Source organism: Mangifera indica, chromosome 8 (assembly GCF_011075055.1).
Source record: "Mangifera indica cultivar Alphonso chromosome 8, CATAS_Mindica_2.1, whole genome shotgun sequence".
Taxonomy (NCBI): Eukaryota; Viridiplantae; Streptophyta; class Magnoliopsida; order Sapindales; family Anacardiaceae; genus Mangifera; species Mangifera indica.
In genome coordinates this window covers 3,826,268-3,846,513 of record NC_058144.1, presented here as the reverse complement: position 1 = coordinate 3,846,513, position 20,246 = coordinate 3,826,268, and the positions used below count along the sequence as shown (strand labels likewise).

At 33.6% G+C, this 20,246-nt stretch overlaps 3 protein-coding genes across 4 annotated transcripts; 2 read left to right on the top strand and 1 right to left on the bottom strand.

The window, feature by feature from the left end:
• The first annotated feature begins 142 nt into the window (after nucleotides 1–142).
• On the top strand, nucleotides 143–3,730 carry LOC123223901. Its single transcript, XM_044647367.1, has 5 exons — nucleotides 143–564; nucleotides 1,126–1,306; nucleotides 1,604–2,015; nucleotides 2,309–2,383; nucleotides 2,884–3,730. The coding sequence occupies exons 1-5, from the start codon at nucleotides 478–480 to the stop codon at nucleotides 3,374–3,376; spliced, it is 1,248 nt and encodes a 415-aa protein (XP_044503302.1). The 5' UTR covers nucleotides 143–477; the 3' UTR covers nucleotides 3,377–3,730.
• Nucleotides 3,731–3,804: 74 nt separating this feature from the next.
• Nucleotides 3,805–7,798, bottom strand: LOC123223900 (elongation factor Tu, mitochondrial-like). The gene is made up of 12 exons (XM_044647366.1): nucleotides 7,532–7,798; nucleotides 7,246–7,321; nucleotides 7,018–7,110; nucleotides 6,812–6,886; nucleotides 6,224–6,328; nucleotides 6,024–6,114; nucleotides 5,710–5,915; nucleotides 5,408–5,491; nucleotides 5,064–5,129; nucleotides 4,916–4,978; nucleotides 4,300–4,540; nucleotides 3,805–4,137 (listed from the first exon to the last, which is right to left on the bottom strand). Exons 1-12 carry the CDS (start codon nucleotides 7,708–7,710, stop codon nucleotides 4,067–4,069), a joined length of 1,350 nt encoding a protein of 449 aa, XP_044503301.1. The 5' UTR covers nucleotides 7,711–7,798; the 3' UTR covers nucleotides 3,805–4,066.
• Nucleotides 7,799–8,403: 605 nt separating this feature from the next.
• Nucleotides 8,404–10,563, top strand: LOC123223041 (GDSL esterase/lipase At1g54790-like). 2 transcript variants are annotated; one of them, XM_044646097.1, is made up of 6 exons: nucleotides 8,404–8,837; nucleotides 8,928–9,128; nucleotides 9,308–9,380; nucleotides 9,466–9,550; nucleotides 9,628–9,736; nucleotides 9,832–10,563. In XM_044646097.1, the coding sequence occupies exons 1-6, from the start codon at nucleotides 8,603–8,605 to the stop codon at nucleotides 10,107–10,109; spliced, it is 981 nt and encodes a 326-aa protein (XP_044502032.1). In that variant the 5' UTR covers nucleotides 8,404–8,602; the 3' UTR covers nucleotides 10,110–10,563. The 2 variants fall into 2 exon arrangements, with proteins under 2 accessions (XP_044502032.1, XP_044502031.1); XM_044646096.1 differs by having other exon boundaries at nucleotides 8,411–8,837; nucleotides 9,205–9,380; nucleotides 9,466–9,736.
• The last annotated feature ends 9,683 nt before the right edge of the window (nucleotides 10,564–20,246 follow it).

Sequence of the window (20,246 nt, the reverse complement as noted above, 5' to 3'; positions counted from 1 at the left end):
CATTCCAACCACACTCACTTGTACAACCATGCATCTCCACCGCTGATCAAATTTTCAAAGACTAAGATGTGGCCATATATCCATTTTACAATGAGCTCGGATACACACGAATATAACTAGGAGACGAATCTCATGAGTTGTTTTGTCGGATACGAAGACTCAACCCGCCTTCATTCTCAAGGCCAGGGTGTGCCACAGATCCCAACTGGCTGAAAATTCTGGATCAAACGGTTGAGGATCACAGAGATAGAATTTGTCTTCGTTTAGTTTTTACGTGTTTAGTTTCCATCCACAAAGGAAATCCGAAAAATTGTGGGGAATCTTTTGATTTTGAGGCGGAGTATGCATTAAATAGAGAAATAAATCTATGGGGTTTTAACGAAGCCACCATATTGAAAAAACAGACTAGGGTTAGGAAGCTCGGATTCTGAAATTTGTTCCTCTTGGAAATAAAAAAAAAAACATATATATATATATATGGCTGAGCCTTGTTTGATGGCTTCTCATGGTTACCCTCCGGGGCTTGTTTGTCATCAGGATCATGGCATGAGCAGGGTCATCAAGGTAAAGTTTTAAGGTTTTGATCTTTGAAATATGTTGTGATTGATGCTGGGATTTGTTAGGTTTTGTTTTCTGATGAGTGTAATACAGAGTGTGTGTTTTGTGTTTTTGTTTAATTGGTTGCTGGACTTGATTGTTATTTATTCTAATGGATTTCATGGGTGCTAAAATTCAGTGTTAGATGCTGTTAATGGAATTATTTTAAATCGAGCTCAGCTATATGGACTTTATATTCAGTGCTTCGGTCCTCTGGTTATCCAATATAACCATCTTTGTTAACCAAGATGAGAGCTGATTGATTATATATTAGGTTTCAGTCAATACGGTCTCTCCTTCATATCAGCCATATCATGTAGTTTCTCTTTGATGGTGAACAGTAATTGTAAATTATTTATATCACCATTGGTGACTATCAATTTATTCATTTACTGGATCGTGTCAGATTAGTAGCATGCTTATCCAACCTATTTGTCTTGACAATATGGTTGAGGTCTGTGTGATAGAATCCTTGTTGTAAGTTCTGTCTGTTTGATAATTGATAATTTTTAATCTTTGATGATGCAGGGTTGCCAACCTTCTTTGTCATATCCAGGGGCTAGACAAGAGATAACAAGACCTGACTGCCTTAGTCTCAGGTCACATCAAGCCAAGGAGCCATGGAAGGCTGTGAGTGGGTTGTGTGAGTCTAACCAGTTTCTCACGATGGACTCAACAGTTAGAAGGTCTGAGCTCATCAATGTGCAAGGTTTGTGGACCAAGAGTTTCTTGTTGAGAACTAGTTTCCCAGAGATCATAAGCCCTCTTCCTGATTTCTGTAAATATCATTTGTGAGAAAACTGTGTAGAGCTTATTTAATTCTGTGTACTTTTTATTCTCCCCACAGAAATAGAAATTTTAAATTTTTATTTAAGTGTAAATACAATTATAAATAATTAAATATGCTATTCAAAATTATCCATATTAGATCATTTCTGATTCTCTGCACACTTGTTGCTGTCGCAGAAGACATGAATTATTTACTTGCCTCTTTGTCTGTGTGCAGAATCTAGGCCAGACTTGGTACTCTTCAGCTCTGGAATAGCTGAGCAATGCACAAGACATGAAAAAATCATGCGGTTTCTTAAGTCGAGACCAAGTGAGGCTGGAGGTGTTTTAGATTTGTCTTTACTCTCTGACTTGGGTCTTCAACCATTGACATTTGATTCACACCAACGACCGTCATCTCCTTCTCTCATTTGCCCTGATAGTGAATTATTAGGACAGAAGCCCCTCATGGACTTTGTGGGAGATATGACCCGCAGTTCAAAAATCACCATTCATCCTGATGGTAGAATCTTGTTTACTAGTAGTGGAACTGAGATGAATGACTTCCTTTCCATTGTTGCTGAGTTTTACTCATCAAGAAATTCAACTAAGTGGGCTAATAAGTCATTGCTGATTCCTTATTTTGACAGGTATGGATATATAGTTCTTGTTGATTCTTTTATCATGTATGAATGCTTGTGAATTAATTATGAGCAACCACATTTTAGGATATTCAACATCGTGAAAAATGTACCTGTTCCAGACTTCCTGTATATAATTGGCTGAGTAAGGTGGAAACCTATTTTAATGTCTTGCATTTTGGTAATTGTTACACAGAATGTACATGCTTGTTTAAACATTTTTTCTTTATCCCTTTGTAATTTCAGTTACTATTCATTAATATGACTAAAACATCTGACCCTGTTAGCATCCTTTTGAATAGGCTGGAGAGCAGTGAAGTTCAGGTTAATAGATCTGCTTCAAAGACTGAAGCTGTGACTGTTGCACCTTTGAAGAGGTATCAAAACACTTCTGTTTCAGCAATGCATCATTTAGCCTACCCTTACTGTGATCTGTTTCCTAAAATAACATATCTGATTATGGGAAATTGTTGAAATAAAAGGGCTATTGGCGATATTACTATCTGTTATCTCTTATAATATGCCTTAAAATTCTTTTTAGACTAACTGAATAAGCCCCCCAACTCCATCCCATCCCAGACCTCCCTCCTGCCTCTCTATTCTTTTTACTCCTGTACCCCTTTTATATGATTACACCTTTTTTCTTTGACTAATGTATTATTGTGCGAATAAAGTTTGAGTAACCATTAATGCTCAACGGGGCTAGAGAACATTTGCTAATTTGTTGTGACTTAATTGGGAAAAATGATTGTAACATGTCACTGAAATTAGCATATGATAATTAATTTGTATCATATGAATCATGTTGTAGGCATTCAGTTTTGCCTCCTTCAAGAAACCTAGTCTGACTTTGTTTTTGTTTTATCTTTCTTTACAGTCCTGAGAAAATCAAAGTCAAGCCCAAGAAGAGGAACAGCAGGAAGATGGGTAACAAAAGGAATCTTTATCGAAGCAGCTACTTCCATGCATGTGAGAATCTCCTATCCTTGATGATAAACAAAAGACAAAATGGGAAAACAGCAATCCTTTCATTGAAGAAATCTGGTCCTGAACTTCCCGAGATCTTAACTCAGTTTTCTGCTGGCATCGCTGGGACTGGTCTTGCTGTTCTTTTCTCTGTAATCTGTAAATTGGCTTGTGGGAGGGTTCCATTATGTGCATCAAAAGTGTTGAATACTGGCCTTGCATTTGCGCTGGTTTGGCTCTCTTGGGCGGTAAATAGACTGAGGGACGCTCTTGTCTTTATCAGTAAGAACGCCAGCAAAATGGAATTGAAGGACGAGGAAATGATGAGAGTGGAGAAAAGTGTAAATGAGATATATTTCAGAGCTGCAACTTTGATGGCAGTGATTGTGCTGAGGCTTGCATGAGCATTGAGAAGCTAAATTAAACCTCACGAGGAAATGGTCAAGGTTTGCAGAACATCCTGATTTGGTGGAAAGTGTAAATGTCGTAAAGCCGAGTGAGAACAAGGGTGGGTGTTATTTGGGCTTTGTGCGTTTCTGAACCAGAGGTAGCTGAGCCATGAAACATGAGTAAACAATTTCGATTCCAAGCAATCGCTGTCGTAGGAATTAAGATGACTTTAGCTCAGATGGGGGAAAGCTCAATCTCATGGCTGGTTGTCATATGATAACTAGACTGTAAATTTATGGTAGAGTTACTTGCTTGAACATTAGATATGTACTTTTTCTATTAATTCAATTTTTGCACGTCCAAATCAATAATTTGTTAACCCTTCCAAAAATAAATAACTAGTTTTGAATAAATCAAGATTAAAATAGGTTGGGCAGAAAAGGAAACACAAATGAGTATTATTTTAATATAACGAGTAACCCAAGGAATGTTTCTTTCAATACAGTTTAGAGCCCAAAATCGAAAATTCCGGTAGGCTTCCTTCGCCCAATTTTATCAACAATTCCTAGAAAATAGCATCAAATGTAGATATCCTCATGTTATTAAGCACGTGTTCCCATGAATAAGGCATTAAGCCTTTTGGTTCAAATCATTTTTGCAACCAACCTTACAGAAAATGTGTTAAGCCTCTGGAGCCAGGCCAGCTAGCTTACTACTTTAGACACTACACCTGCACCAACCGTTCTGCCACCCTCTCTCAAGGCGAATCTTTGTCCTGTTTGTCAAAAATAAGCAATGAATGAAGTGTGACATTCAAGAATGATGCATCTAAAAGGCAAAACACTTCACAATAAGGTGGGGCATAGATTGCAGTTCCTCAAGATAAAAATGAGAATAGTTACTTCCTTTGAAGGAAGATTAAGTTAAATAGACACACCTGCTTCAAGAGGCACAGGTGATATCAACTCAAATACTGCAGTCACATTGTCCCCAGGCATAACCATCTTCACATTTTCAGGCAATTCTACTTTTCCAGTGATATCTGCAGTCCTCAAATAAAATTGTGGCCTATAGTTTGAGAAAAAGGCAGTATGACGTCCACCTTCATCCTTTGTGAGGACATATATCTCAGCCTCAAACTTCTTGTATGTCTTTACAGATCCTGGCTTCGCAATCACCTAAACAGCATGTAGAAAAGGATAATGAAGCACATTCTTCTAAAGTATACAATTATCAATTAACGCAAAAGTTAATTTCAGTGCATTACATATTACAGATGATAATTTCTGACACGCATCCCAGAATTGATATTATTATATACTGTTCATGCATCAAGAACATTAGACAAAACATATCCAAAGCGTTGTATTATTCAATTTACCATACACTGGGGCAATCAACCAGACTTACATAGGGTAATTCGCTTTGACTAAAATTAAACCACAGAAAATGATACAAATGCACACTCAAAAGATGAGACCTCAACTTAAAACTTTGCAGAGCTCTATATTTTGCTAAATTAAAATCTATAAAGCTAGAAAGGTGCCACTTACTTGTCCTCGCTGCACATCTTCTCGTTTTAGACCACGCAAAAGAAGACCAACGTTGTCACCAGCCTAGTAATTAGTACAAAAACCCACAAACATTTTAGTATGTCAACAAATCCTCAGTCCAAAAAATGTAAAAAAATCATTCACTTACTTGCCCTTGATCCAAAATTTTCTTGAACATCTCAACACCAGTTACAGTAGTTTTCAAAGGACCACTCTGTGAAGGAAAGCTCAAAGTAAGATCCAGTCATTCTTCATATATTCATGATAATTCATAGACCAAAGAGATAAAAAGGACTGAAATACAAAAAGTTACACAGATAATACCAGTAACTCAAAGCATCACATAATCAATAGATAACTCAAAATTGCATGGCAAATTACCTAACGCTTTTGTGAGAAGAAAATACAAAATAACTTCACAAAACTCTGCTATAAACAAATGAACTGCAAATTCACCAATTCTACTTAAAATAAATAAATTAAAACTTTTACCTGTGTTAGCCCCAAAACCTCAACTTCTTCACCAACTTTGATGGTTCCTTGCTCAACACGGCCAGTTGCAACCGTCCCACGTCCCTTCAATACAAGAAAAAATTGTTGACATAGAGTAACCTCTTCAGGAAACAATGAAAGAACACAATGACCAATAGCAGAACAGGAGAATCCAAATGAGCATTACAAGCCAAAATCCATCCACCAAAATTTAAATTCAAAACTTAAAACTATTAAATAAATTTTTTAGATAACATCCTTCATTAATTTTCAAAGGGCACCAAGAAAACGTTGTCCTTTACCTGAATTGAGAAGACATCTTCAATGGGCATCAAGAAAGGCTTATCAAGTTGGCGGACAGGGTCAGGAATGTATTCATCCACAGCATCCATTAATTTCAAAATAGCCTTTCTGCCTATTTCATCATTTGTACCCTGTAAAGCTGACAAAGCTGATCCCCTGATGATAGGTATCTCATCCCCAGGAAATTTGTAGAAACTAAGAAGTTCTGCAGTATCACAGTAAGCTCGTGTGACACCCTTCCAGGAAAATTAGGTCAAAAACCAAGCAAATAATACCAGTTTGAAAACTAAATAGCCTCAAAAACCTAACCTACCTCGGAGCTCCATTTCCACAAGCTCTAACAACTCAGGATCATCAACAGCATCGACTTTGTTCAGAAAGCACACAAGTGAGGGCACACCAACCTGTACAGTGTGTTCCCAATATCCAATCAGCATATTCCACTCGGAATGCACGGACCAAGGAAAAAATGTAAATTCCATATGCTTAACAAAATATTGATAGCATAGCCACCTGACGTGCAAGCAGAATATGTTCCTTAGTCTGAGGCATTGGCCCATCAGGAGCAGAAACAACCAAAATACCACCATCCATTTGTGCAGCTCCAGTAATCATGTTCTGCAAAACAATAAATTAAACAGTTTCTTACATGACAATATGTGTTGTTAACTAACAAATTGTGACTAACCTTTGCTACAACTAGTTGATATTTATTACACGAATATGAATTTAGATAATTAGATAAGAAAATTGTGGTGGTAACAACACCTTCTTAACAAAAATAGGGAAAGATATCATCCATGCAAGATAAGAGAAATAATTGAAGGTTCTATTGATAATAACATGCCCAAATTAACTCATAAAAAATAATAAGCCATATAAGCATCCAGAAATCTACACCTAAAAAAATATGAGAACATTTATCAAAACAGAAATACAAAGTAGATTTTCAATAACTATGTAGAATGTAAGAATGTAAGTTACTGTCACTAAAAGGTACAGCAAAAATACTAAACATCTACATAACCCCATTTATTTGTTATTCGTGTTCATCCATGCATGGTCACAAAGCATAATACTCAAAATTAAATTGCAACTTACTTTAACATAATCTGCATGTCCTGGGCAGTCAACATGTGCATAGTGACGCTTAGCAGTTTCATACTCTACATGAGCCTGCAAAATTGAAATAAACACTGATTTTTGGGGAGTGAAAAAGAAAAAAAGACAGAAGGGAGCCACATTTATCTCTCCAGTGGCATAATCAAATGATTAGCACAAAAAAATATAGGGGAAAACATCCCAACCGTTGCAATTGTAATTCCTCTCTTTTTCTCTTCAGGGGCCTTGTCAATTTCATCGAAGGCAACGGCTTTTGCTTTACCTTCATCTGCTAGCACCTACACAAAAAACTACATATCATAAACAAGAAAAGATCGATTCATGTATAAAAATTTAATTATCTTAGTCATTCCAAAAAGAGAAAAAATGAAGCAATGTACGACCTAAAATCAATCAACCGAACAACAACAGACCTTTGTGATAGCTGCAGTCAGTGTAGTTTTCCCGTGATCAACATGTCCGATAGTTCCAACATTCACGTGAGGCTTACTATCAATAATAAACATAGCTGAAGTTAGTCATACATCCATTTCATACGAAAAATTTAACTATCCGTTTGTCATATTTAGGTTCCTTCGGCAGAAGATGGTTGCTAGTTAACGCATCGTCAAAGGAAGCAGAAAGCTCTACTTCAGCAACAACAAAATTTAAGTTTAATAAACAAAGGCATGCAATGAATAGATCATTGAAGGAACATACGTGCGGGTGAAAGTACCCATGGATCTCCACCACGGCATAAAGGCGGTGGGGACCGAAAGTCCGTCATTGCGTGAGAGAATGTCCGAGATTGAGGCAGAGCCACGACAGCAAGAGTAGAGTTGAGAAGTGAACTGTACGAGTCGCCTAGAGTTAGGGCTTCTCAGAGCCACCGAAGCCATCGATTTTGAAATGCAAAACTAAAACCTCGCTCTCAGGTCAGTGAGAAGAGGCGGAGTCCGTGGCTTTGGGGTTTTAGTGTTTAGGTGTCTCTCGAGGGTTTTAGCGAAGAGAGACACAGAGGTGATTCTTCTCACGGGCCCATTAGGCCCAACCCAATTGAGAAGTCCATTCTAGGTTCTATTAAAATTTGAATAATACTAATAAATCACTCACTTAACCTTAAAAGTTAAAATTTTTGAGGGGTTAATTTAGATTTTTTTTTTTTTTAAGGTAACCAGACATACTTGTATTACTTAGACGGGTAACGAGTAATGTTAAAGTTTTACCAACGTAATTAAAATTCTAAAAGTTTCGATATTTCATTAATTTTGCTAATCCTCCTGTTAATTTAAAATTGAGATTTTGAAAAATAAACCATAGGATCAATAATGTCACTCCAACAAATTCCATTAATTGCACTTCCTTAATCAAGGACTTAAATTCCATTGTCAAAGTTGAAAGATACAAGCAGCACAAGAACATTCATTCTCCTAATTAACAAGAAGATAATCAATGTCTATTTATTAGCAATTGAAAGTAATTAGCAGAGATTGGTGTTCAAGAAAACGTTAACGTGTAAAATCAAAATCAACTTTATTATGGTATATGGAAAGAGCCTCCATTCCTAAACATCAACTTTATTGTCATGGTGAAGTTTTTGCATGGCCATACAAAATGAAGGGTTAACATCAAGCAGATGAGGAGGGTAGGTGAATTCACTTTCCAATTTCTTTTTCCTATTCAAAATTCCAAGAGATTGGAAGACTCTAAGCGGCGTACTGCATAAATCTTGTCTTTCCAGCCAATTATGCTAAGTTGATTGAATCTTGGTTAAGGCGATATTCGACTTCCATGGCTCTAAAGATCTCTCTTGTTCAAATACTAGCTTTATTTTTTCCCTTTTCGGTTTTTGTTAGCCCGTTGAATTTCAGTTATCCGGCAGTTTTCAACTTCGGTGATTCGAATTCAGACACCGGCGGTCTTGCTGCAGGATTTGCATTTCCACTGGGATTACCTATGGGACAAACCTACTTCCATGAATCATCTGGGCGATTCTGCGATGGCCGTTTGATCATTGATTTTCTAAGTAATTTATCTTTACATTTACGTATTGCTTGTACTTGATTAATTTGGTTATAAGAGATCTGATTATTTGGACAAATTCAATTACCTGCAGTGAATGTGATGGGCCAACCATTTCTCAGTCCATACTTGGACTCCATTGGTGCCCCTGACTTCAGAACTGGGTGTAATTTTGCAGCTGGAGGGGCAACTATTCTCCCACCAACTCCATATTCAATGTGCCCTTTTCCCTTTAATTTGCAGGTAGCTCAGTTCATCAGATTCAAGACTCGAGTCCTTGAATTATTAGCGGAAGGTATAAGCAACTTTCTTGCAAAATTCCAGGTTTATGTTAATGAAATTTCTGACTCATAATACGGGATTTGTTTTAGATAATAAATTAAAAGACTATCTTCCTCCGGAAGATTATTTCAAGGAGGGCCTTTATATGTTTGATATGGGTCAGAATGATCTTGAAGGAGAATTCTATTTCAGATCTGAGGACCAAGTGGACCAAGTACTTGCTTTTATTCCCAGCTTATTGGCCCAAGTTGAGAATGGATTTCAGGTTGAATCAGTTCTTTTAAAACATGTTTAAACTAGTTATAGCAGAGCTTAATATTAAACTTAAAAGTTTTCTCTTTACCTTTCAGAAATTGTACAATGAGGGTGCAAGGAACTTCTGGGTTCATAACACTGGTCCGCTGGGATGTTTACCCAGACTCATCACAACATTTGGTAAAAATTCATCAGAGCTCGACCAGCTTGGGTGCGTTAAATCACTCAATAATGCTGCTATTCTTTTCAATTCACAGCTCCGGGATTTATGTACCAAGTTTCAGGAAAATTTTCCCGAAGTTAATGTTACCTTTGTTGACATTTTCTCCATAAAGTTAGACCTTATTTCAAATTATTCTCAGTACGGTATGTTGTCATTTTGTTGTCTTCTGCAATTTTTTGTATATGGGTGTTAAAAAATGCCTTTTCCATTGACATCTTCATGGTTAATGAGTTTCCAGGATTCAAGGAGCCTTTGGCTGCTTGCTGCGGCTATGGTGGGCCGCCATTGAATTTTGATTCTCGAATAGTTTGTGGGCAAACTAAGATTCTGGATGGGAGCACAGTGACAGCCAAAGCATGCAGCAACACAAGTGAGTTTATAAACTGGGATGGCACTCACTATACAGAAGCTGCAAACCGGCATGCTTTTGAACAAATACTGAAAGGAAATTACTCTTACCCTCGCATGTCGATGAATGAGCCATTGGAAATTCCTGTTGCCCTTCCATCTCAGTGAACTATAATCAGCGTGGGCTTTTATGGTTTTTAGCATGAGAAAGCAGAGTAAATTAAGTTCCATCATATAACAGTTTTCCCAAATTACCCCTACTTGCTGTGTCTTGGAAGACAGGCAGAAAGGCAAGCAGTCATCGGTTTTGTGAAATTTGGTTGCTCATAAAAGTGGTCTAGTCCATTCGACTACCTAAATGAATAGAAAACGCACCAACTAATTATTTTATCTTGCAATTTTTCTTGTTTGTTGAGATTTTATGTTGGCACTTTCCTGTCACAGAAATGCTGACGTGATGCTATACCCGTGTCTTTGCATGGATAATTCTTTGAATGTTGATATGCAAATGAATTGTTGGTCAGTTCTTCTGACTGTTTCTTATGAATTGATTCATTTGGTGAATTATTTGTGCAAACTTAAACTCTCCTATGCTGGAAGGAATAAGAATAGTCTTCTTCAATCTTGTGGTGTGTTGGTGAGTTAGCCATGTCCCAGCATTGTCTGGACATGGGTGTGATTAGGGTTGAATCCAAATTGAGCCAATTCAGATTTGAAAATTAACTCAATTCGAATTTATTTAATTTGAATATAAATTGAATTTGAGTTAAGAGTTTGACTTGTTTTAAAACTAAGTCAAACTGAAATTATAAAGAGTTTAACTCAGTTTAACTCGCGAACTAGATGAATGACTCAATTCAGTTATAATTTAACTTATGACTCGGTTCAAATTATGTTAAATAGTTGTTAAATGACATCGTTTTGTCAATAAACCATAAATTTGAACTATATATCTGAGTCATAAATTTGAGTCATAAATTCAAATCAAACTCGAACTAAACTATTTTTATTCAAACCGAACTCGAACCATCTTTAATGTTGACTCGACAAATTTGAGTTAAACATGAATCAAACTATTTTTTATTTGAACTGAACTAGAGACAAGGGATGTTTGGGTTTAATTCGATTCAAATTCACCCTAGGTGTAATCCATATAAAGGATTAGATCTTTTTCTGTTCTTTTCTTTTTAGTTTTGGCTTAGCAAATGATTTTCATTATTCCCATGCAGTAAATTATGTTATTCCTTCTACACCAATTCAATTTCTTATTCAAAACATTCAATAAAGTTATATTATCAAAAAGTCTAAAATTTAGACTTTTTTTTTACTAGACAACCTCTATTATATGATTTTTCATATTTTTTATAAAAATTATGAAATGTTGATATAATTAAAAAGATATATACATATCATAATATCTCAAGAAAAAAATTTAAATACAAATGTATACAATTTCATATTCAATACAGGCGGAATATCAAATTGTTAGAATTCGGACTCTTTGTTGGACAGACCTGTTCTATAATTTTTAGTAATTTGTATAATATTATATAATTTTGATACGATTTAATAAAAAAATTTGAATGAAAATTAATTCAATATCATTTTCAGATGTTTAATAAAATCATAATATAAATATTGCCCAAAATTTCAGTTGCCAATATTCACAATTAAAACTTAACTGATCAATAATTCAAAGAAATAAATTGAAAATTATAAAATTTAATCCACCGGACAAAAGAAAGGTTCTTAAACTTTAATCTTTTTATAGAATTCTATGCAACACTTCCACCTTCTCTCCTTCAATAAATAACCATGCTTTTTAGATGGTTCATGAAACCGAACGAAACTGATGAAGGGTTTCGTTTAAATTCTTTAAATCTATATGACGTCGGTTGAAAAAAGAGGATTTTGAACAGAGAAAAGACATCAGAAAAAGAGTCATCACTAATAGGGAGAGAGAGTGGATGTCATTTATTGAAAAATCATTGAAGAAATTTGAAACCGTAAAAAAGAAAATATTATTTTTTAAAGCTTAATTCTAAAAAAAAATTATTAATTTTTTAAACTAAGAAAGAAAAATAATATATATTTTTAGGGTATTTAGGTTTAATGACAAAATTACAATTTTACTATTGTCTGTAACAGAATTTAGCCTATGAACGAATGTTTGAATTTTTAAATTATTACGAGCGTACTTTTGAAATCGAGTTAAAATTTGGTTGGGAAATAGTCCTTTGGCCATTGTATTTGCAATTTGATAAGGTACAAGATTACTCATGTTTAAAGAAGATGATAAAGAAGGGTATATTATACATACATACATAATAAAGAAGATGGAAGGATATCCATGTTTAGTCTAGAAGAATTATTCTTCGGTGAGATGTAAGTTTTAGCAGTTTTATATACACAAAATTTTCACACTGATGCCAAGTTTTAATGTGTGAATGCAGACACTAGGAGAACCTAGCAACGAGCTGTATTGAATTAAAATACATACGCACTGGCCCTGCAAAACAAAATAAAAAGGAACACGGCAAGAAATGCACACCTGAACACATAATAAAGTCGATAACTCGATATTCCAGTGTAGCGTCTAAAGTTTGAATTCAATCTTGTTAAAGTCTGAGTTCCTTCACGATTGTCAAATCTGGGAGACTTTGGACGCATATTCACTGATAATTATTTTTCTAATCCATCTAAAAATTACAGAGAGTTTCACAGGTGGAGAATCTGCGACTACCAGACCCCATACCAGAAGAAAACTCAAATTCTCTTTGCAGCTCAGGTTAATTGAATTTTATGTAGTAGTGGTTGTTACATACAGCACCAAGGCATCTGATACCCTTTTGAAAGTTCAGTGCAATGGTGCCAATAATTATCTGTCAACAGCTATAGACTCTATTAAATCGCCTAATCAGTTGTGCCCTATAAGCTGTGCTTCTTTGATTCAAGGTGTTAGTTTATAGAAAAAAATTAAAGCACCAAGGAATATGATCCCAAGTCATCACGTCTTTTTGAAAAACTGGGAAAGTTGTCTCCTGTTATCCCAAGTTTCCCCACAGAATTCTTCTACAAAATTTAATTTAGATTGCCCCACAAGGAAGCGGTTTAAAAAATATAAATTTCTCTTTAGTTGCGAGTATAAATACGAATTTCTTCACACTTCAGAATTCGCAGTTTGGTTTTGTTTCCTTCATAAACGATATATATTTTCAATATTCATTCATGTCAATGGAAAAGAAAAACAAGAGCACCTGTGAGAAAGTCTTCAAATTCATCACTATCAGCCCTTGCTTCCGAACAATTCGTCCCATCTCACACAACCCTCAACATTCACCCAATTCTTCCAAGCCAGTAAAAGCCCCCAAATCCCCTGTAAATAGAGATGGTGCTGAAGTTATTCACATCAAGTTTGATAATTCCAGTCTGCCTACTCGTACAGCACCGTCTGCACCTAAGAAAGAAGCTACAGCTGCAATGATTCCTGTTGAAAAGAAGCCTAAAACACCTGCGGCATTATCTTCTCAGCATGGTCAAGGACGCAAGACTGGTGCCAAAGTTGACAGAGAAAAAAGCAACAAATGGGGAGAAAATGGTGAAGATGATTTCAGTAATTACATTAATCGTGCAAAGGCTAAGATTACAGCCACTACTTCAAATGTTGGTGAAGGAAAGAATACAGCAAATATTGGTGAAGGAAAGAATGACGATCATTTCTCCAATTATATCAATCGTGTTAAACATAGGATCAGAACAATGCCAAGCTTCGTTGGTGGAACTGGAAGGAGTGATTCCATTAAGTAAAGAATCGGGGTTCGCTGAATAAGGTTTATTGCAAGCAATTCATCTTCTTGGTGAAGAAAATATAAGAGAAGCCTGTGTGTGGAGTCTTTAAATTCATTAATAATTAATAATACTTTGTTCCTTTAGGACGTTATTCATCATTTTATTACTTTGATCTTGTAAGGTTTGATTTATCATCTTAATTGATTGTCGGGATTAAATCATATCATATAAATGAAATGTAATTTTGTTTGCGTATCCCACAAAAGTTTTGCATTTTTTTTTTTCCAATGCAAGTAATAAAATAGAATTGTTTTGTTCCATTTGAAATTTCTCTACCGATCCTCTTATAAAGAATTTGGTGTAATATAAGTAATATTATATATATAAATAAATCATATTAAAATAATTTTATTAATATATCTTTACAAATTGATGTAATATCATTTAATTAAGTATTTTTGAAATGAGAAAAAATCAAATACTATTATTTTAGTTTATATAAATAAGATTGTAAAATTGGTTTCTCCTTGATAATTTTGTAATGAAATGGAAAACTCTTGAGCTAAGTTCAATGTAACCCTTGCTTGGCCAATCTTACTTTAACAAATTTTATAAAAGGTGACGAAAATTTTTGTTTCCGAAAATCAAAAATTCATTCTTAAAAGTAAAAAAATTTATCTTTAAAGATCAAATATTTCATACCCAAATTGAATATTTATTATAGTGTCTGTATCCTAACGCAGATCTGCTGGGCATCTACTATGCAAAAATGAGCAAGTAATTGGCGTGAAGAAACTCAAGGCAAGCCCGTCTGTTGGGTGTTTAAATTCTTAAACAATTATTTCTTGGTAGCAAAATATTTGCAGCTCATTTTTTATATGTACAATTTTCTTTTGGTTTCTATTCATCATTTTATTATCCATGATGCTTTGATTATTGGGATTTCTTGTATCAAATAAATCAAATTAGGATTGGTACTGTTGAACTTTAACATCTTTAGAAACTGGGACAGAAGATCTTATTGGGCTTAAGTTAAGCACAACAACTAGACTGAATGACCCAACCAGATCTGCTCTATCTGGGCCCAAAAAATTTAAGCTCTTTTTTTTGTAAATTATTACCTCATCCATTAAGCAGAGACAACCTTGATTCTTTACATTGTTCGAATCTTCACTTGACATGACGGCCACAGGTTGAAGCTCTTTGATTAAAAGGTTATTATTACAGAAGTAGCAGTAGCATTTCGAGGTTGTATTGTCTGTATGGGCATTACAATGTGTGTGTATTTTTGCATGGATGTCATGTCATGTTCATTGTCTTGTCATTTCATTATTTATCGAATTGGTTGGCTGGTTTTGTGTGCATAGTTTTGCTCTTAAATGCTATTGATTTCTAAGTCCATAATGTCTTTATCTTAGTAGATGCTTCTCTAAGTTTTGTCTTTGGTTGATTCACTTGTGTTTGTGTACTTAATAAGATCCTTGTCTGGGTGGAATGAACTTGATGTTCTAAGAAATGACAAAATTACACAACTGTACAACTTTAACTGTCATTTCTTATCTTGTGCGCCAATGACGATTCTCGTTTCCTTATTATTTTTTAATTTAAAAAAAAGAGTAAGAAACCACAAAAATATCTCACGGCGGGCCTAGTGTTACATTAAACCAGTTAACATAAGAATTTTTGTGCTGATCATTTGCCCAACAACATTTGTTTATGGGATTTGTAATGAGATTTTTTCTTATAAATAAACTGTTTTGTTTTAGATTGAATCATCCGAAGGGTTAGATGAAGCGAAAAGGGATGTCATTTGAAGGATTAATTAATTATAATTGAGATAAGATTCATAAGAAAATTGTTGATACCGTTTGATTGATTTTACCCTAAATATAAATTATAACGCGTTAATTGAGATTACATCAAAGGGTTTGTGAAATCAACTTAAAGGTATTTATTTGTTATTAACATTAACTAATAGATAACGTTTAGAGATAAAAACGAAAAAAAATATAAATTTATCTACTGTCAATTATTTTTGCTGATGAGTTAGAAGAAGAGAATGTTATTATCTATTTACCCAAGTCTTATAGACATTTATTTCAAACTTTGTTAGTGGAAAACTCTACTTTAAAATTAGATGATATAACTGTTTTATTACGTGAGAATAAAAGGTTTACAATAATAAAAAACTCATCATTTGAAGATAATTCACTAGTCATTAAGGGTTCCAATCGAGAGAGAACTCAAGAAAATGATGATAGATGTAAAAGGGAATTTAAGTCCAAAGTCAAATATTACAAAAATAAAGAGTACTATTATTGTGGTAAGAAGAGACATATCCGAGTAAGACTGGATTCAAAGCGAGCTTGTTCTGACTCAAAATGAGTTTTGCTCAAACGAGTCTGAGTCGAGCTTGCCTTGAATGAGCCCGAGTACAAACACGAGTTTGAATTTTAAACAAAAGACAAACATGAGTCTGAATTCGAATACCGGTTAAACGAGCCGAACTTGACTCACAAGCTGCTCACTCAAATAAAAAAAAAATTAACTTGGAACAAATGACACTATTTATTCTTTGAAATACGAGTCTGAAACTGAGCTATCAAACCTAAAATGCGAGCTCAAAGCGACCCATAGCTAAGTACGAACCGAACTCGAATACTAAAATTATGAAACGAATCAAATACGAAGATATGTTTAGCGAGCTCAAATCGAAACCCGAGCTTGAGCTCACTAAAAAAGAGTTGGACCCTGTTCAAGCTCAGTTTGGTTTAATTCGGCTCGTATCTAACCTTATATCCAAGTATAAATGGAACATTTGATAGGGGATATATTGTTTTCAAGGAGAGTGTTGAGAAAAATAATATTACAAATAGTGTGGTTAATGACAACCTTATTTTAATAATTAAGTTTGAAATATAAAAAGATTGTGTTTCAGATTTTGCCACTTCTGCCAATATTGCAATGTTGGAAATTGCTTTGAGAAGTTTGAAGAGACCAGAAATTTTAATGGTTTAATTATAATACATGATCAAATATCCAATCAATTCAAGAGGCTGAGGGTTGAGGTTGAACTTGCTGCTGTAGGGTAGGGCTGAGGCTCTTTCGGAGTTATCAAGGGTCGTAGCCATAGTACATTTTTATGTCAAATTCTCTTAGCAGTTCAGTTATATATAATTAAATAAGGCACACCAATTGTTATAGAATGAGAGAATGCTGTTGTCATTTGACAATTCAATTATAATAGCCAAAAGGCTTGTTCCCAGCCAAGACATAACGAATTTTTAAAGTGATCTTTTTTAATTTTTAAAAATTTAAATATTTATTAATAAGTAAAATTTGTTAAAAAACTTAATTAAAATTAAAAATAAAATCATATCTTAATAATTTTATGTAAAAAATAAATGTTAATTTATAAAATTTAAAGGGATTTTCATAAATTTGAGATAATGACTTTAAGAGGGCGTTTGGTTTAGGTAATGTTTGATTACTAAAATAGAAAGATTACCTTGAAGATAGATTACTTATAAGATTACTGGGTATAAATGATTATTATGTTTGATAAAATTTGATACGTATAAATAATTATTGTGTTTGGTTAAAGGTAATAAAAGATTACTAGTAAATTATTTTACTTAAATGTCATTGAATATAATTATTTTTAAATATTTTTTATATTATTTCTCATATTAATTAAAAATAAATTTATTATTATCCTAAAAAAATTAATAAATAATAATTTTTCTATAATAAACTTAAGATTATCCCAGTAATCTTTAAATACCTAAGGTGAAGGTGGTAATCAGATTACCACCTATATTATCTGTCACATCAGTATTGGTAATAGAAGATTACTGTAATTTTTTATTACTGACAAACCAAACAAGAAAATAAAAGATAAATTATCAAGGTAATAATAAATTCTGTCAACCAAACGCACCCTAAAATTTTACCATTGTTTGGGTGGAATTTGACCAAGTATAATTAATTAAAGTGCATGCGCATCTCCTTGCTTGCACCCGTCTTACTGGGGCAGCCAAATTTTGCTCCAGGTCAATGTCAGTTATTATTTTAATGTATTCGACATTTTTGACTTGACCTACACCAACCCCTTTAAAAATTTCGATGGCGGTACACGTTTGCCTTGCCTCAATTCTCAAGTGTCACATGTTGACATGAGAAATGGCTTGGCTGCTTCTTTTCACTTTGGTCATGCTTCACATGTACATCTTTTTAATTAATCAACTACCTCACCTTCCGTGAATATATTAATACTGTTAGATTCGTTTACAAGGTGTCATCCTCTAAGTAAACAGTAAAAATTGTATAAATTTACCCTTATAAAGTTTACCGTATTATATATAATTAAAACCTGATTAATATATTCAAAGGCGAAAGTGTTGGAAAAGTGAACACTCATGTCACCTTGCTTTTCTATCCATCCAAACCTAGCTTACACGCTATCTCCTATTGTTAATTTATAATCCCAGTTAATAGTTTGCATAACCTTATCTACCAATAGACTGGAGTCATTTGCAATACGGGATAATTTAAGTAACGAAAAAATGAGATATCAAACATAAAATATAGGTTCAAATCTTTCGATAATATTTATCTAGTATATTGGTTATGGGTCATTCACTGAATTCAAGATTTCATCTACTTTCGTTGGTTGATTCTCTCCCAAAATGATAGTTTAACTTAAATATTCGTTGCTTGCATTATATTTTTAACCTACTAAAAATACATATCATAAATTAGAATAATATTATATATATTAAGTTTAAAGTATTTAATTGTATATTCAAAATTAAATATACGTAATTTTATTGCACAAATACCTTATTGCTAGAATAATTTCTAAGTTTAAAAAATGTCTTTCTTTTTCCCTAAAGGTTCTATTTCAAAGAATCTAGATTTGTCTTTGATAAAAATTACATTCATTTTATAATCACAAAGCTAAGAAGGGAGAATCCTGTTCCTTTCTACTTTAACATTAGAACGTCTCCATTCACTATGCCTTTGCCATGCCACCAAAAATCCTTTCCAATTATTTTTTGGTGGTCCATGAATTGATTCTTTAGTTATCTACTAGATGGTTCTGGGCAGAGAGAACAGGCGTTGCAATTTTCGATTGATAAGGACTTTGCCACGTTGTTTTGATTCCGAACTAATGGTGAGATTTATTTCTTTAGAAGAAAAATATAAAACAAGTCATAGACAATATTAAATATCTTTAAAATTGACGGTGACAGATGGAGAGTTCTAATTGGCAAGTAGTAAATGATGAACAAAAGTTTGATTTGAATTTGTATAGATGTGTGGGCGTGGTTGATGGGACGGTCTTTGTCAAAACGGCACACTTTTGGTGGAGGTTTACTAAGGTTAGGCCTCTCCCTCTCATCTCATTTATATCTTAACTTGACTTTTTTTTTTATTTTTTAACTTTGAGCATCATATAAAGTTAAAAGTTGTAAAGCCAATCCAATCAACGAATTTTCCCATGGTTTTATGCTTTTGCTCTACAGAAAGAGAATAACTCACGAAAATATTATTATTTCTCTAATTAATTTTTTTTTCAATTTTAATGCAAAATTAAAGAATGAGACACCAAACATCTTTTTTAATGAAAAGCGGAGTCGAGTTGTGGGGAAGAAAGAGATAATTAAGCCGGTCTGGCTTTTATGATGGTGGTCAGGGTATCGTCTGCATGTGCGCTTTGGGTGGCCACAGCCACATCCACATCCACAGTCCTCCTTACTGAATGGGCCCCCACACCCACCATCCCTTCTTCCTCTCACTTCTCATCCCTTTACCGATCCGCCCAACAACTCAAAGATCTCCTTTTATATCCTTTTATCAACAAGAATAATGTGTCATTATATATTATATATTTATTTATAATTTATTTATATATATATATATATTTATTATATATATTATATATTTTATTATATATTTCATTTTTGTTTTACATGTTTATATTATATTATAAAAAACTATAGTTCAATTAATTTTAATAAATAATATATATTCAGAAGTGAATAATTTAATATGTTTAAATCATAATCTAAATTAAACTAAACCGAAATATCTTCAAGTTAACCGTGTCAAATTTAAATTATTTTTTTGTTTTATTTAAAAAAATTTAAATTATTATTTAGTTTAGTTTGAAAAAAACTATTGAACCGTGTCAAATCGAGTGCCTGTATATTTGTGAAAGTATTTTCTTGTCATTAAAAAAATAATTTTATTAATACCAAGAATAAAGAAAAAAAATACATGCCTAATATTGAAATTAGAAAAAAAAATGATTTAGGAAATAAATTCGGATAACCCAATGACAATGCGTAATCATGATCATTGTCAGCTTAAGGTAGCTAAATCTGGTTGCTGTTATTTATTTTAGCAACATAACTTATATTAGTAGGGAAATCTAACCTTAAAAAATAATAATAATAAACGCATTGAAAAAATTAACATAAATAAGCATCGTCTTTCTTGGAATTATTTCTC